This window comes from Elephantulus edwardii, unplaced genomic scaffold, assembly GCF_000299155.1.
Source record: "Elephantulus edwardii isolate Elephantulus edwardi_28Jun2011 unplaced genomic scaffold, EleEdw1.0 scaffold00103, whole genome shotgun sequence".
Classification (NCBI taxonomy): domain Eukaryota; kingdom Metazoa; phylum Chordata; class Mammalia; order Macroscelidea; family Macroscelididae; genus Elephantulus; species Elephantulus edwardii.
Window position 1 is genome coordinate 11,772,184 of NW_006399853.1, and position 17,071 is coordinate 11,789,254.

The 17,071-nt window shown below is 48.6% G+C and overlaps 1 protein-coding gene across 1 annotated transcript in view; it reads left to right on the top strand.

The window, feature by feature from the left end:
- MALT1 (mucosa associated lymphoid tissue lymphoma translocation gene 1) overlaps positions 1-1,986 on the top strand; it is a 43,048-nt gene extending 41,062 nt beyond the window's left edge. Inside the window, exons 16-17 of the mRNA XM_006891747.1 lie at positions 310-435; positions 1,555-1,986. Coding sequence (XP_006891809.1) covers positions 310-435; positions 1,555-1,986 — 558 coding nt within the window. The remainder of the gene's footprint in view (positions 1-309; positions 436-1,554) is intronic.
- Positions 1,987-17,071: the final 15,085 nt, after the last annotated feature.

Here is a 17,071-nt window from a genome sequence, read left to right on the forward strand (position 1 = left end):
TCTTATTTGCTATGTTCGAAGACTTGAAACCTAGTTGGTTTGTTTTTTTTTCTTTCCAAGCACTTAGATACAGAGTTTATTTTGTGTGCATCTTAAAAAGTAAAATTTAGTGTGATACTTTGCAAAATAAAAACAATTCATAGTAAAGTCTATAGAATGTTCTTTTCATTGTAACTTTAGTCCCAGGTATGGAGTCAACCTATTGAAGCCAAAGCTCAGAGTGAAGGGTGTTTGCTACGAGGATCCATGGTGTAGACTGTATTGCTTCTTTATGTTGGTTTTGTAATTAACTGTCTGTGATCATCACAGGACCTGGACATTGATCCCAAAGATGCCAATAAGGGGACCCCGGAGGAAACCGGCAGCTACTTGGTCTCCATGGACCTCCCCAAGCACTGCCTGTACACCCGGCTCAGCTCCCTGCAAAAGCTGAAGGTGAGCGCAGATCCTGCTCCCCACTTCTGATGGGGAACCTCGTAAGTGGGAAGGCCCGCTGTGCGGCGTCACGGGGCGTCAGCTTGGAGGAGGCCTGAGCAGTCTTCATTAGGACCGCACGGGGCCTCTCCATAGTGTGTTCGGTCCCTGGCACTGGCCTGAGAGAGTAGGCGTTGTCAGCTCCCCAGGGCTGGAGAAGGTGGGGCATGGAGCACGTTCTGGTTTTAAACGTCATCCTCCTCAGGGAGGCCTCTCCTACATCTGTGACAAGATGTAGTAAACCTGGCATCTACCCTAATAAGAGAAGTTGATCTTACTCTTTTAATTTTGTTTTCATTTCTAGCTGTGTTACAAATGATACTCTAGCTCTCCATGGGTGATACATTTTTATTCCTAGCTGTGGGGCTGTGTACTCTATCAGCCCAACAGAAACATTAAAGGACAGAAGTGAGTCGCTAATGACAGTCACAAGGACAGTGGGCCTAACGCTGCAGCCCCAGCTCATAGCTGATCGAGGCCTCCTCCCACCACAGGCTTTGCCCATCTGGCTCCGTTCTGTTTCTCCACCTGTGGGCGCACAGGAGCATTCCTCCACGTTTCTCTGCTTTTGCTTTGAACCTGGGTGGCTAGGCCATGTGATTTTCTGTTTAAAGGGTGATTCCCCATCTCAGAGCCAAGGGGAAGGGTACATTTGTCTCACCCCACTGCTTGGGAAAGATCTTGTTTGCTATCCAGCAGGAAGACAGTTTCAGAGCTCTAGAATTTAACTACCACTAGTGGACACTCAATTCTGCTCATCTCTAAGGATTAGTGTTGGGAGAGGGAAAAGGAAGATAAATGTAGCTGGCCTTAGTTCAGTGAAGCCTTGAACCTGAGGAAGGGAGGAGTGTGTTTGTTGTTTTGTGGTGTGTTCTAGTCAGTGGTATTTGAAGGTTCATGGGCTTTCACTGAGGAACGGTGGCTCTGCAAGAGAAGCACCAAGTGGCCTGCGCCACCAGGATGACTGCGCGGGGAGCCCTGGAGGCACTCCTCCTGCCACATGGGCCATAGAGAGTCGAAATTGACTCCCTGGAAGTTACTTTGTTAAAAATAACAAAGCCTGTGTCTCCTGTTTTCCAGGAGCACCTCGTCTTCACGGTCTGCTTGTCATATCAGTATTCAGGACTGGAAGAGATGGTGGAAGAGAAGCAGGAGGTGAACGTGGGGAAGCCCCTCATTGCCAAGTTGGACATCCACCGAGGTTTGGGAAGGAAGACATCCTTTCAAACCTGCCTGATGTCGAACGGCCCCTTCCAGAGCTCTGCGTCCGCCTCGGGGCCAGCCGGACACTACCACTCATCCCCAGAGTCCTTCCATGATGCTTACCACACCCATGCGGCTGGCCCTGGTCACGCTGTGCCCAAAGACGGCTGTCACTGCAGCCGGACTCCCGACTCCTTCATGTCAAGCTTCCACTACTCATCCCAGTTTGGCAGAAGTAACGTCCCCGTAGAGACAACTGATGAAATACCCTTCAGCTTCTCTGATAGGCTGAGAATTTCAGAAAAGTGACCTCCTTACAGACTGACTTAAAGAAGGGAATTACAGGAGAGGACTTTGTGTACACAGAGAAAGAAACGCCTAACAGCGGTTTCATAACAAGCTCAGGACCATCCACTTTGAGACCATGGAATTGTATTTTTAGCCACAGACTTCCTCCTCTTCTTAGCTTTTCCGATTTTTTTTTTTAATTAGTTGATTTGTTCTGTGAGAATGAAGTATGAGTGAGGGTATGTTCCTCTGTTATATGCCAGAAATACGTTCCTTATGACCACTGTGCCATAAGAGCAGGGGCATGGTGCTGTAGAGTAAGTCATGTGTCCTCAGAACCAGAACAGCCGTGGAGCGCAGCGGCCCTAAGCACACAGCGTCAGTGGGAGAAGTCAGGGTCTCAGCTGGAGCTGGTGCTGAGCTGAGGCCGCTGGCTCCCCATCCCCATCCCCCGTCCAAGGGTGTGTTCCCTACACACGCTGCTGCCTCCTCGCCCGGCCTGATGAGGAGCCCCGATGGTTTGGTGGGGCAGTCCTTGGCTGCTAACCGAAAGACGAGTCAGTGGTTCAGAAGCAGTCACTCTGAGGATTTAGAAATACATGGCAGTTTGCTTCCCTGAAGATCACAGTCTTCGAACCCCTATGAGGCAGTTCTAGTATGTCATATAGAGCTCCCTTTAATCATCTTCAAACAACACCAAATGGCACCAAACAACATCAGTCTATTTTTATATGGGGAGAGAGAGAGAGAGAGTGTGTGTGTGAGAGAGAGAGAGTGTGTGTGAGATGAATATCTCAAAAGAATGTACAAACTTTAGTTTGGAGTTACAGATCTTTGCATCAAGCGTCAATTAAACTTGTAAATCTTAAGTAGGCCAGGCTGAAATTTCTCCCTAGAAATACCCATGTTAAAACTAGACAGCAAAGCTTAAGCGTCAAGATAAAAGTGGATCATTTTGATAGCAGCTTATGTGACTCTCCCCACACCGGAACTGTCTGCCTTGGGAGCGTGTGTGTTCCGATGGAATTGTACTGACCTGAAGACAGTACTTCATGGCCTGTAGGACAAAGGAAGGAACTTACAACCGTTATGCTGAATGAGATTGTTGCAAAGGACAAGTATCATCTGTCTGACCTCACACAAAAAGGCACATGTCTCAAAGACTCAAGTTCATTGGTTACCGGGACAGGTGGGGCAGGGGGTGAGGGGAGGGGCTGTGATGGGAAATTGCATTGATTGTGACTGTTGATGGTGTTAGGTGTGGTCATTTCAGGACTCACAGTGACCTTGTGACCTACAGCTCCAGACCTCCCTCTGTCTGTTACACACACTTGTGAAACACTGTGGGATGGATACTTTAAAAACAGCTGCTGGGCCTGCGGTTGCACGAAACCCGGCGCTCAGGGCTTGGTTCCCTGGTGCAGAGATTTCAGGCGGTCGGTTCCTGGGGCTTTCCTGCTCATTGTCATGGTAGCCTGTCTGGTGCTCCCCTTCTGTCTCCCAGGTGGCTGTGCAGTGCAGGAGGTCTTAAAAGCTTGCAAGTGGCAGTCAGAGGACCACGTTTGGTCTCTGTGGAGCAGCAGAGGAAGGAGAAAGTGGGATAGGAAATGTGTGGATAATTACCTCTGTGAACAGCTGCCTCCTTTGCCAAGAAAGAAGCAGAATAGTGCCTGGCTCCCCTGACTGAACTGTGCGGAACTGAATCTCCAATTCTTATAGATTCTGTAGTCTTGGAGGGTAGATGAACCCCAGAAAATATTGCACTGAGATAATCTTTGAATCTTAAGCCAAAAATAGCCTGCCTGTTGTCATCTTACCCAAACAGAAACTTCCCTCCTAGATGGGGTCTGGCTTGAGCTTTGTGATATCTCTTGTGCACAGGGGTGTGCAGCTCAGAGGGTGGCCGGGGGCCATAGTCTTGGGGTTCCACCAGTCTCTAAGATCAGTAAGCCTAGCCTTCTTGTGGTTTTGAGGTTTTGCCTGCATTTATCACTCACTCTGTCCTGGACCCGCTTGCAATCCCTTCCGGAGCTGTCAAGTGGTGGCCAGACAGCCTCAGCTCCTCTAATCTCAGGGTCGAGGAAGGTGAAGTCCGTTTGCCCAGAGTTGTTTGTTCCCATGTGTCTGATTTTTCTTCCCTCTTTGCTCCAGACAGGGGTGGCCCCTTGGGGGGCTGCTGGCGAGCTTTTCCGGCCCCAGGAGCCTCCCCCTCCTTAAAAACTAAACTGAATGAGAGCCAGTTGACGGCAGCTCAAGATTAGACAGGAGAAGCAAGTCTGTTACTGTGGGAGAACAAGGCGGAGGGAGGGCGAGGATGCGTGTGCAGCTCCACAAATGAACACAACCACTGTGGGGTGGTGTCCTGTGGATTCCCAACAACCTAGTCCGTCTGCCGCTGGCCCCACGAGTAACTGGGCACCTTCTCCCGGGGTCCCCGCACTCACAGCAATTGCTTCCTCGCAATGAGCTCACCTGGCCTGCGCTTTAGAACCAGAGACTGTACCAAATGTTTCACTGATGGGATCAGGGAATGAAAGAAGGGTTCAGAAAGTGAGCCCCTGTAGGCAATTGCAGACCACACTGAATTTAAAGAAAGGTAACAGACTCTTTGTCCAAACGATACCATATGTGTCCAATGTTTTAAATTGTTTTTCAGTATTTTTAAGTGCTATGCATTCTCTGGAAAAGGGGAAAAAAATAAAGAGTAAAAAAATTTTTAAACAAACAAAACCCCTCCTTCATTATACACTTACCAGTCATTTCTATGTCCCTGATCGACAGGTTTCATAAAAGCCATAAATCATGACAGTGTATAAAGTACAACTAGGACAAGGTCTTTTATCAGCCGCTTTGACAAAAAAGCACTTCGGTAATTTGAAGTTGCTGAAGTGGGCTTGCTCTAAGGTGCTGACCAGGAGGGCCTTTGGAGAAAGTTGTTTGGTCTGTCAGGTTAAATAGCACAAAGCAGGTGTGGCCTGTCGGAATGAGGGCTGCATACACAGCTGGAGAAGCCCGTGTTCACCAGTTAACAGGAAAGTGGGGGAGCAAAGGGGGGGTGCCATTGCTGGTTGTGTTTGAGCTGATGAAAATTTTGGAGAAATGGCATTTTGTTGCTGTTACTAATGTATTTAACTCATGTATTCAACTCAGAGGAACCAACTCAGCTGGCCCTCCAGCAGGTTTTCAGAGGCTGTAAATTGCCTGGAAGGAGACTGCACATCTTTCTCCTGTGGAGCAGCTGATGGATTCAAACTATGTGACTTGAAGTTGGCCGCACAACTCCTTACCCCCTAGGCCACCAGAGTTTCCGTATTGTTCTATGTATCGTATGTCAGCACTGACCCACAGCAGGGGTACAGTTGTTACGTACTATCAAGTGGGAAGTACACACACACGAGTTCTGGTGACCCAGTGACAAGGTGTGCTACCATCCTAAAGGCAGGCAGTCGGAACCCCCCAGAGGGTCAGCTGTGGGTCGGTTCTGAGCAATCCTAAAGACACACAGTCAGATCCCGCCAGAGAGTCAGCTATGGACTGGTTCTGACTCGACAGTATCCACCCAACAACGTATGTCCTGGTGGCACAGCCTTGGAAGAGTTGAGCTGCTAAGCGAGAAGTTAGTGGTACAAATCTATTTGCCGCAGTGTGGGGGAAATGAGGTGGGCAGCTCGTAGCATCTTTCTAGATTACAGCACCGGGACCACAGGGGCAGTACTGCCACCTCACCTCATGGTGTTTAAGTCTGGACCAACTCCTCGCTTGCTCTAGTGGGTTTTTGGAGGCTTGAGAATCACACAGGAGGAGACTGCCCACCTTTGTCCCCTGGAGCAGCTGGTGGATTCGAACCACCAAAGACGGATTGCCTTTGGGTTAACAGGACAAAGCCACGTGCCTTTGAATTAACAAGATGAGGCCAGTAGAGCCCCACGTGGTGCTAAGATTCAGAATTGACTCAGTAACAACTGATTAAGGACTCTAAATCCAGACAACACCCCCCTCCTTCATAAATGAGGGGTCCTATAGATTCTACTGTGGAAGCTCTGGTGACCTAGTGATAAGAAGCTGGGCTGCAATCACAAAGGCACATAGTTCAAATCCACCAGTTACTTCATTGAAGGAGAGAAAGCAGTCTCTTCCCATGTGATTTATTGCCTCCGAAAACCCACTGGAGGATCAACCATGAGTCAGTTCTTACTCAGTGGCACAAAACAATATAGCGCCCACAGGACTGGCAGTTTTCCAGGCAAGAGACCCAGCAGCCTGGGAACTGGCCCTCAGCAGGCCCCTTGAGATGCTATCAAAGCAACCCCATTCACAGGAGGGTAACCAAAAACTTTCAGGGTGATTCAAGGAAACGTCTCATTCCAAAGGCAGTCTCCCCTGAGCTCTGAAAGGTATGGAAGTCACCCACGTCTCCCCCTGTGTGCCCCCAGACCTGCCTTCCCAAGCCCAGGAGTTCTGTGAGTCCTGTTATCTTAACCTAGTGATTAAGAGCCTCAGCTGTTAGAAGCAGCAGGGCCTGCCAGCTGATCTTCAGGAGAAAGATGAGGTGCTCAGCGTCTGTAAAGAGTTACAGCTGGCTCTAGAAACCTCAGGGCAGTTCTCTGTCCTACCCGGTCTCTAGGAGCCAGATTGGGCTCAAGAAAATGTCCTGGATCCCAAAGGCAAAACTCGGGGAGCATGGCAAGTCCCCAGGGCTCCTGTCTGTGCCCTCAGAACAGCTTTCCCCAGCCCCTGGCAAGCGTGTTTGGGCTCAAACCAAACAGACTCAGGTTCGGTTTAAGTCCACCTCAGAACACCTCTTCCTGCCACTGTCCAGGGTCTCTTACCCCTCTGACTTCCAGTGTTCCAGAACACTGTGGAATGACCGGACCACATGCACTTCCTGACTGCAAGCCAGTCACACTGGATCCTGATTCTGATTGACCACAGGTAAGTCCATGCTCCTCGGAGGCAAGGATTCTGAAGCTTCGTCTAACATACTTTGGACATGTTGTAAGGAGGGACCAGTCCTTGGAGAGGGACGTCATACTTGGGAGGGTGGAGGGACAGCGCAGGAGGGGAAGGCCCTCTATGAGGTGGATTGATTCAGTGACTGGGGTAATCAAGGTGGGTGTGTCAGAGACAGTGAGATTGGCACAGGATAGGGCAGGATTTAGGGCTGTTGTACATAAGGTCGCTATAAGTTGCGGACGACTCAAGGACACATAACAAGAAGTCCATGGAAGATTTACCCACAGCATCGTTGCCTTTAAGGAGAACTCTGATTTCTTGAAGACAGTTTATTCCTTGTATCCATACGCAGGCAAAGTCCTGCTAACAGAACCATTACTGAAGCATATATACATCAACCTCAAAGGTCAAAGATGAAGAAACGAAGGATTTCTATTAACTTTTGCAGTCTGAAATGGTTCAAACATGCTTTCAAGATGCATTGATAAGATCTGGTGACGGGAATGCAAGAGTTAAAAACAAAAAGGAAGAACTGGTAGTTGAAACAAACACCCAGGAAGACAGTGTCAGGAGTCAGAGCTCACCCCTGGGACCAAAGAGGGCAGTGAAAGTCCCCAAATCCAAGGGAGAGAGTAGAGTTCTGGGTGACCAGATACACCCCACACAGGGTGGGGTCGACCAGTGAAATGCACCAGGCAGAGTGGGTTAGCTGGGACCCGTCTAGGAACCCTGCACCAGCGTGTGGGGGTCTGGCCTGGACCCTACGTGTGGGCCTGCCAGTCCCAATTCATGGTCTGAGTTTAGCTGGGAACTTGGACAAGGTGCCTGCACCCTGCACCAGGCTCTGGGGGTCCAGCTGGGACAATGCATTGGGGTCCAATTACTAGTCATGGGCCACCTGGGAACTTAGCTGCACAGCCCCATTGCCGATTCTGGGCCAGGTGGGAACTTAAACTCAGGTCTAGAGGTCTGGTTTGGACCCTGCACTGAGGTCTAGGGGTCTGGCTGGGACCCTGCACCAGGCTCTGGGGGTCTGGCTGAGACCCTGTGCTGGAGAGGGGTGGGGGGGTCCAGCTGAGACTTTGCACTGGGGCCAGGGGGTCCGGCTGGGACCCTGCTCTGGGGTCTGGGATTTCTGGCTGCGACTTTACGCTGGGGTCAGGGGGCCAGGCTGGGACCTTGCACCAGGGTCTGGGGGGTGATCCGGCTAGGACCCTGCACCGGGGTCTGGGGGTCTGGCTTGGGACCCTGCACTGGGGTCAGGGGGTCAAGATGGGACCTAGCACCGGGGTCTGGGGGGTGGGCTGGCTGGGACCCTGCACCGGAATCAGGGGGTCCAGCTGGGACCCTGCGCTGGGGTCTGGGGCGGGGGTCCGGCTGGGACTCTGCACTGGAGCCAGGGGGTCAGGCTGGGACCCTGCACCGGGGTCAGTGGGTCCGGCTGGGACTCTGCGCCGGGATCAGTGGATCTGGCGGGGACCCTGCACCGGGATCAGGGGGTCCGGCGGGGATGCTTTTTGGGGGTCGGCTCCCCTCGCTCACGGGCTCTGGACCACCAGCCCCTCTGTGCGCCGTGCCCGCCGCGGCCAGCAGGGGGCAGCAGAGGCCTGCGCGCGTCCTGCCTCTCATTGAGGGGGCGGGGCCTGTTGACGCGGGGGCGGAGTCAGCGTGTGATTGACAGCCGCGTCTGCACACTGCAGCTCCGGGCTGGTGCATGAATTCCTGCAAACTGGAGCAGAGCCGAGAGGAGCAGGGAAGGGCTGACGGGGCAGCAGCTGTGTAGGGCACGCTCAGCCACGCCGTAATCAAACCCTGTTCACCTTCTCCTGCTCCGCCATCCCTACCTCCGTGCCTTGTGACTCTGGGGTCAAAAGACAGAGAAACAACGAGATGCACCATGCCTGGGCTCAGACATGGCCATACAGTCAATGAGCTTGTGATTTCTGAGGCTTGTACGTCTAAGGGAAGAAGTTGCCCGTCCATCTCTCCCAGAGCGGCTGGTGGATTCAGAGAGGTGCAGCCTCGAACTAACAGTACAACTCCCTGCAGACTATTCCATAAACATCAACACACCTTAGGACACTTAGTGGCCACATGAGATCAAAAGGGCAGCATTTGGCCAGGGATAAAGTTCAGAAGATGGAAAGGAGTGGGATTAAAGGATTCATGGAAATGGAATCCCAGGGAAGAAGTGGGAAGAATGAAGTTACGTTGTAGTTCCTGTAATTAATGTCATAAACCAAAATGTGAATGAATGGCTAAGTGGAAAACTAACTTTTACTGTAAACTTTAACTCAAATTAGAGTTAAAATATTGTTTAGTGGTACAACATGCCTCTGGAAACTCTATGAATTTTGATAAATGTCGATAGTTACAGAAAGGCTTCAGGCCTTTTGTTCATAGGGTCATGCTCGAGTAAACAGCAATCAGCACTAACAGTAACATGTATGAGGGGTCTCCCGGTGCCATAAGGGAGCCCTGGTAGTGTGGTGATTGTTTGGCCAGATGGACCAAGGTTCGCCTCCATCCAGAAGAGCTTTGGAAGGTCTGATGAGTTGCTTCCAAAACAGTGGAACATGGAATAAGGAATGGTTTTCTATTTCCCTGGGTTTGGTCTTTAAGCATGCATATTCTTTCTCCTATTTCAAGCTAGCAGGTAGACAGATGATAAAGAAGCAGGTTTGAAAATAATGTTATTTCATATGCTCCAAGCAGCTGGGCCCCCACACCTCCTCCCCGGTCCCTCACCCCGGTGTTAATTAGCCTCTCCCTTCCGTAGCTCTGTGTCTGGGAGGATGTCTAGGGAGGGAGCCAATATCTACTGAGCTAAGTGACAACCCACATCTATTTATTTATCTAACTGAGCTGTGCTCACCACCAAACAAAAGCCACGACTATACCCAGAAACTGAGGGATTCTAACTGAAGCATTTGTGAACACACCGTTTCTTTGTCCCTTTGTTATAGTCTCATTATTTCTCATCATTAAGCCCAGATTCCACTTGTATTGACAAGTGCATGATATCTGAATTTACTTTCAGAGAGAAGTATTTCAACAGATGTCAGGTACTTTAAAAAAACACAGCACGTGGAGACAGCCCTGCCTGCCGAGTAGGCCTGGTGGTGTTTGCCTCTGCCCCTTAAATGCTGGTTTTGGTTTTCAGAATATTGTCAGTATATCGACAGGGTCAAGTGAAGCTGCCAGGGTCTTAGTTACTGGATGCTGCTGTAACAGAAATACTACAAGGGTATTCTGTGTAACAAACAGGAATGTCTTCCCCCTCACGGTCTAGAAGACCAGAAGCCCAAATTCCAAGCAGTAGCTGGGGGGGAAGTCTTCCTCTGTGTTGGCTCACAGTTCAGGAGGAAGGGCCTGGTCTACTGTCAGCCCCCATGGACAGTATCCATCCTCCACATGTCACGTGTCTTTGCGTCAATATCCCCTGGGTTTTGGATGTTCCCAGTGCAGGGATCCTAAATCCTAGCACACAAGACAATTGGGCTCTTCGTTCTCGTGGTAACTAGTCCCTCCTCTCCGCTCACTTTATAGGACGCTCTGCTGCTCTAACAGCTAGGAATCTGTGCTCTTAACCCAGAGGCGGCTCCTCTCTGACAGTTCAAATCGAGCACCAGTTGCTCGGAATACAGACAGACAATATTCCTCCCTGCAACTTACAGGCTGAGACACCCACCTGGAGTGTCAACTGTGGGCCAGTTCCCAGCTGATGACAATGAGTTGAATGGTCTCTTTCCTTTTGACTCTTCTAAGATAAAAGGCAGTGCAGGTTACACCCCAGGGAAATCAAATCAGGGCTGTGTCCCCATCACCTTGGTCCCCTCTGTAGAGTTTCCAAAGCTTTAAATTTTGGACAAACTCTGTTGGTCTACTGGCAAGAAGCTTGCACTGCAATCCCAAAGGTGCATGGTTCGAATCCACCAGATTGCTCTGCTGGAGAAGGAAGGATAATCCCCTCCTCTACCAGTCAGATCTAATTTGATGGCACACACACACACACACACACACACACACACACACACACACACACGAATAAAAATAAAACAAAGCTATAAGTCTTTATGGAAACAGCCAGCCATCTTTCTCCCTGGAAGTGACTGGTGTATGTGAACCACTGAGCTTCCAGGTGAGAGCCCGATGCTTAATCCACAGCACCACCAATGCTCCTAGCACATAGTAGGAGCTCCCTTAACACAAATGAGGGCATTTATTTTAATTATGATGAAGTGAGATGGGCCACTACTGGGAGATCCCAAGCTGGGGTCACTGAACGAATGGTCAATGATATCACAAGTTTCTCTGCTCCTCTTCTTATGTCCACCTTGAACAAGCTCTCTGTGACTGTGGCAAGGGGGGAACCCCCAAACCCAGTCTTCTCTTTGTGGTTCTCTGCTTGCTCTAGTCTGCTGCTTTGCTCCCGAATACACAAAGTGTTATGGATATTCAGATATTGGGGACTTGGAGTTCTATGTGGAAGATGTTTCCTGAGTAAAACTACTCCTCACTTATCAGTCATCTCGTTATCTGACATTGTGCATTATGTGATCATAGTAAAAAATTCTACCCAGCTCTTTTGCACATTAACACCTTACATCTACGGTAATGCAGGCTGAGAGCAACAACAGTCATCCTTTTTTTTCATGATTTGATGTGGTCATCCTCCATTTTCACCTAACTCCTATTTTCACATGAAGACCTGGTCTTTGGAACTTAACCACGTCAGTGAAAGAGAAGTGAGTGGATTATCTCTCTCATCTAGAGCACCAGAGGGAATGCTATGAAGCATTACTCAGAATTGCTAGCATGTACTTATTATCTGAGAAAAGGACAGGGAGGAAAAAAGGAACTTTTGACTGCAGGGAACGAGAGTAAAGAAGTGCAGAATAACATCATTTTATTTTTCTATACTTAGACCTCAATTTGAATTTTGGTGTCGTTAGGAGTTAGCTAAATGTTTTCAGTCAAAATTACAGTGAAGGACAATCAAAGGTAAAGTTAAAATCATAAAGTGTTTTGCAATTTCTTCAGGAACCTTGCCAAGAAAGCTATTAGAGCACAGTCCGTACAGGTCAGGGCCCAGCGAAGGACACAGGCTAGCCTTTATCCAAGCAGCACCAGGAATTAATAACTTTGCCTTGTAAGGAAGATGCCTAAAAAGCCTGACGTGTGCGGTGAAGAGCATCCCTGAGAATCAGTGACATCAAGAACAACAGACGAGAGTGGGAACCACCCGCCCAAAACACCACTCATCTTCTTTGCAGCAAGCCCAGTCCAGGAGGAAGTCGACTGGCTATGTTGTTACAGACACTGAGTCAGAACCAACTCCTCATTGACTCTCCAGCAGGTTTTACCTTTCTCAGAAGGCCTTCTCTTTCTCCCAGCGAGTGGCTGGTGTAAATTGCATGAGAAGAGATGGGCCCACTGTCTCCCACAGATTGGCTGGATAAGCATCTGACCCTTCGTGTCCCACTCATGACCATTCATGTCCTCTCCACTCGTTTCCGTAATGGTGACACAGTCCAAATCCAGAGGAGCGTACTGCCTTTACTTCACTTCTCCTTGTTTTCCTAATGAGCAAGTCGGAAGTCTCTCACTTTGGTGGACCTTGAGTTCAGGGGCCCTGGGCCCTGTAACACCAAGCAGTACCTCTTTAAGAACCATTAAAATTGCTGTACATTCCCTGGGACCTCCATGGAGGCACCAATCTTCCTGTTGTCTCCCATCTAGTACAATTCTTTTCTAGGCAAAGGACACTGAAGACAGGGCACCCATCACACAGTGACGTTTTGGTGCCGAAATCTGGACGTACAAATTGTGCGTGTGCTCTGTGTTGAATTTGGTGACAGTGTCGGCCAATAATACTGAATATCCCACGGACCTTCAAAAGAACAGGCAAGTCTGTCTTGGACAAAAGTGCAACCTGGGTACTCCTTAGAGGCACAGATGGTGAAACTTTGTCTCTCATGCTTTGGGAATGTTGTCAAGAGGGGCCATTCCTTGGAAAAAGACATTATGCTGGCAAAGACGGAGGGTCAGAGAAAGAAAGGAAGACCTTCGACAAGATGCAGTGATACAGTGACTGTAACAACAGACTCGAGCATGTCCGAGGTTGTGGGGTTGACACAGGAGAGTGCAAGGTTCAGATGTGTTGTTCATAGGGTCAGGATGAGGCATGTTTGAGAAGATGTTATGATCTCAGGTGTTTGAGAAGATGTTATGCATACACGTAACCACGAGGTGGCACTGTTAGCCTCATAAAAACAGCATGTTCGGGTTAGGCAGTAAGACAAAGCCACTCTCCTCCACTGACCACCGCACAGCTAGGCGGTCAACTCATCGTCTCAACTCATTACTGTGAGTTGGGACCTACTCATCGCTGACCGTCCAGCTGTAAACCACACAGGAGAAGATTGTTTTTCTCCCTCAGCGCGTCTGGGGAATTTACACTGCCAGCAAAGAAAATGTCGTTTTTTGAGTTAGCCCTGCAAATTCTGTGTGTGCCACACCAACAGAGCTCCCTCGCCAGCTCTGACCCTTTGTCCTTCTCCAGTGTTCACCCGCACCTCCTTCCTATCCACCTTCTCCCTCTGTACACTCCTGGTCAGGACATAGCAAAGAAAGAGCCAAGAGATATCATGAAACACATGTTGTTGTTACGTGCCATCTAGTCGCTTGTGACTCATAGCGACCCTATGTACAACAGCCCTAAACCATGCTCTGTCCTGTGCCAATCTCACTGCCTCTGACATACCCATCCCAATTACCCCAGTCACTGAATCAATCCACTTCATTAAAGGTCTTCCTCTCCTGTGCTGTTCCTCCACCCTCCCTAGCATGATGTCCCTCTCTAAGTACTGGTCCCTCTTTGCCACATGTCCAAAGTATGTCAGATGGAGCCTCAGAATCTTTGCCTCCAAGGAGCAGCCTGGTTTAACCCTCTCAAAGATGAACTTGTTTGTTTTCTTAGCAGTCCATGGTACATTCAACACATATATAAAAAACACTCTATTTTCCAGGCTTCCTGTGGGTGTGTGCATTTGAAAAGAACTCAGAGGAAAGATTCTTAATTGTGGCATTTCAGACCCATTTCATATTAGACCTTCAGGATCTGGCAGACAGAAAGCCATCCTGTGACGTCTACCTCATAATCCCAACACCTCCTTCTTTGTGTAAAGTAGTTTCTCTCCTTAAAGGCTTAAGACTTCAGCCTTGACTGAGAAACTCAAGGTACTGCAAAGTACAGGAGTTGGGGGCAGGGAAATGATTGTTCTCTGACCCTAGTTCTCTCCTCACAAGCTTTTAGTGTCGTCATCCTCTGAAGGACTCTCTCCAGCAGCTTCCAGACGCACTGACCTCATGGATTTGTCTCTACAGAGCAGACCTCCAGTGTTTCCGTTCAGAAGCCCTGTGAACACAGCCTGGGAGCTGAGAGACTGAGCATGGCCAGCAAAGAGTTTGCCTTTCACCAAGTAGAGTTCAAACCCAGACACCCCCAGATAACAAGCTGGGTGATCCTGGGCGAGTTAATGAACTTCGTTAAGTGTCCATCTCTGACTATAGAGTAAATATTCCTTTTTTATTAGGTTATTTGAGCTTTGCAGATTCTATCGTCACAGTCACAGGGTGAAACACTCTTAAGACAGTTTTCATGTTGCTTAGGTTCACCAACCCTGGGCTAAGTGTTCAGCAATTGTCAAACATCTAATCCACAAGACCCTGTGATGGTGCATTTTTAAGTTGTAGCTTAAAAAAAGAAACAATACACAGACATACTGACCCTCACAATTCAAATGCATCAATTCATCTTTGGATACCTCGTCCAGCTTTTGCACATATATGAGGTGACCAAAAATACCATCGCTGGAGTCAGGGGCCCCTTAGTCCTCAATGTGACAGCCTTGCATGTTTGAAAAAAGAGAAGAAGAAAGAAGAGGTGTTTTAACAGCAGAATGCAGCACGTTGTGGACAGCTGCTTCAGTGGGCGTTGATGGTGGTGAAGAAAAGGGAACGAACGTGGACTGCTGAAGAGCGTGGAGACCTGTCTCGGGGAGGTGCAGCCAGAGTGCTCCAGAGAAGTGAGTCGGTGAGACTTCATGTCACGTGCTTTGGGCATGTGATCAAGAGAGACCAATCCCTGAAGGACATCACGCTTGGTAAAGGAGAGGGGTCATCAAAGAAGAAAGCCCCCAACCAGCTGAACTTACCCAATGGTTAGAACCCTGGGCTCAGACACACCCGTTAACGTGAGGGTGGCACAAGACTGGCCAGTGTTCTGCTGGACATGGGATACTTAGGAGCCAAAGACAACTTTTGTTGTTAGGTGCCAGTGAGTTGAGTATGACTCATAGCAACCCTGTGAGCCGCAGATCTGAATCCTGTGCCGTCCTCATCATCTCTGATATACTGGAACCCTTTGCTGCAGTCACTGTGTCAGCCCTTCTCATCAGAGGTCTTCCTCTCTTGACCCTCTACCTTTCCAAGCATGATGTCATTTTCCAAGAAATCACCTCTCCTAGCAACGTGTCCAAAGGATGAGAGATGAAGCTTTGCATCCTTGCCTCCAACGAGAACTCGGGCTGCACCTTTTCCAAGCCATACCTGTTCGTTCTTTTCAGAGAGACAACTAGACCACACTTAGCATACACCCACATACACACACACACACATTTACCATTTTAGCTACTTTTAAGTAAATAATTCAGTGGCATTAATTGCATCATCTGTGTTATGCAGCCATCATTACCATTTATTGCCAAGACTACTTTGCCACCTCACATGGAAATTCTGTGTCCATTGAGCATTAACTCCATAGTCTCTTCATCCCTCAGCCCATGTTGTTGAGTCAAGTGCGACTCATAATGACACTGAACATCAGCTCTGAACCCTGCCCTCTCCTGTGCCGTCCTCACCATTTCTTCCACACTAGATGGGAGCATGGTGTTACGGTCACTGCGTCAATCCATCTTGTTGAGGGTTTTCCCCTCCTTTGCTGACACCCCGCTGTTACCAGCTTGATGTCTTTCACCAAAGACTGACCTCTCATAACATGTGCAAAGTATGTGAGTTGAAGCTCCACCATCGTTTTCTCTAAGGAGCCTCCCAGCTGCACTTCTCTGATATGTTTGCTTGTTCTCTTGACAATCTGTGGGCTATTCAATGCTCTTCTCCAGCACCGCAGCTCAAAGACTCTGATTCTTCTTCTGTCATCTTTATCCATCGTCCAACTCTTAGAGGCTAAGCAAATAATTTAAAAGACCATGGCTTGGATCTAGCACACCTTAGCCTTTAAACGGACATCTTTGCTCTTCAGTACTTTGGAGGGGTCCCTGAATACAGCTTTCCCAATGCATGCAGTCTTTTGATTTCCTGGCTGCTGCTACCAAGGTGTGTGTTTGTAGATCTAAGAAGGTTATATCATTGACAATTTCTATCTTTTCTATGATGTTACCTATTGGCCCAGTGGAGAGAATTTTTGTTTTCTGGATGTTGAATTGTAATCTGTACCAAAAGTTGTAGTCCAAGCATTTCAAGTCTTCCTCACTTTCAGCAAGCATGGCTGTATCATCCATCTGAGTAACCACTAATCTCCTGTCTGTCTCTATTTGCCTATGAACTGTCAAAAGAACAATTAATCTTTCTGGAGCAGAGGGGCCCACCTGGTAGCAGGGGGACAGCATGGCAATGTTCTGGATTAAAGGCCTCATGCTGAAGCTAGAAATGAAACGGAAGATGTGCGAAGATATTATCTCTTCCATACACAACTTTCTCATGTAAGTGGCTCTGCTGCGAGTTACTCCCTTTATCTTAAAGAAATTGGATAGGATATAAAGGTTTGGTATCACATGTGAAGGCATGATATGAAGACCCTGGTTCAAGTTTCTACTCCCATTTGCAAATGAATAGACTCAAATACCTAAGAAACTCTCAGATTGGATGTACCTTAAAATTCTACATGTTAAAAACAATTTGCAGGAAGTTTGGTGGGCTAGTGGCAAGAAGCTGCACTGCAATCCCAGAGGTCGGTGGTTCAAATCCACCAGATGCTCTGCTGGAGAAAGAGAGACAATCTCCTCCTGTACCAGTCAGATCTGATTTGATGGTACATGCACAAAAAAATAATAAAATAATATAAATTTTT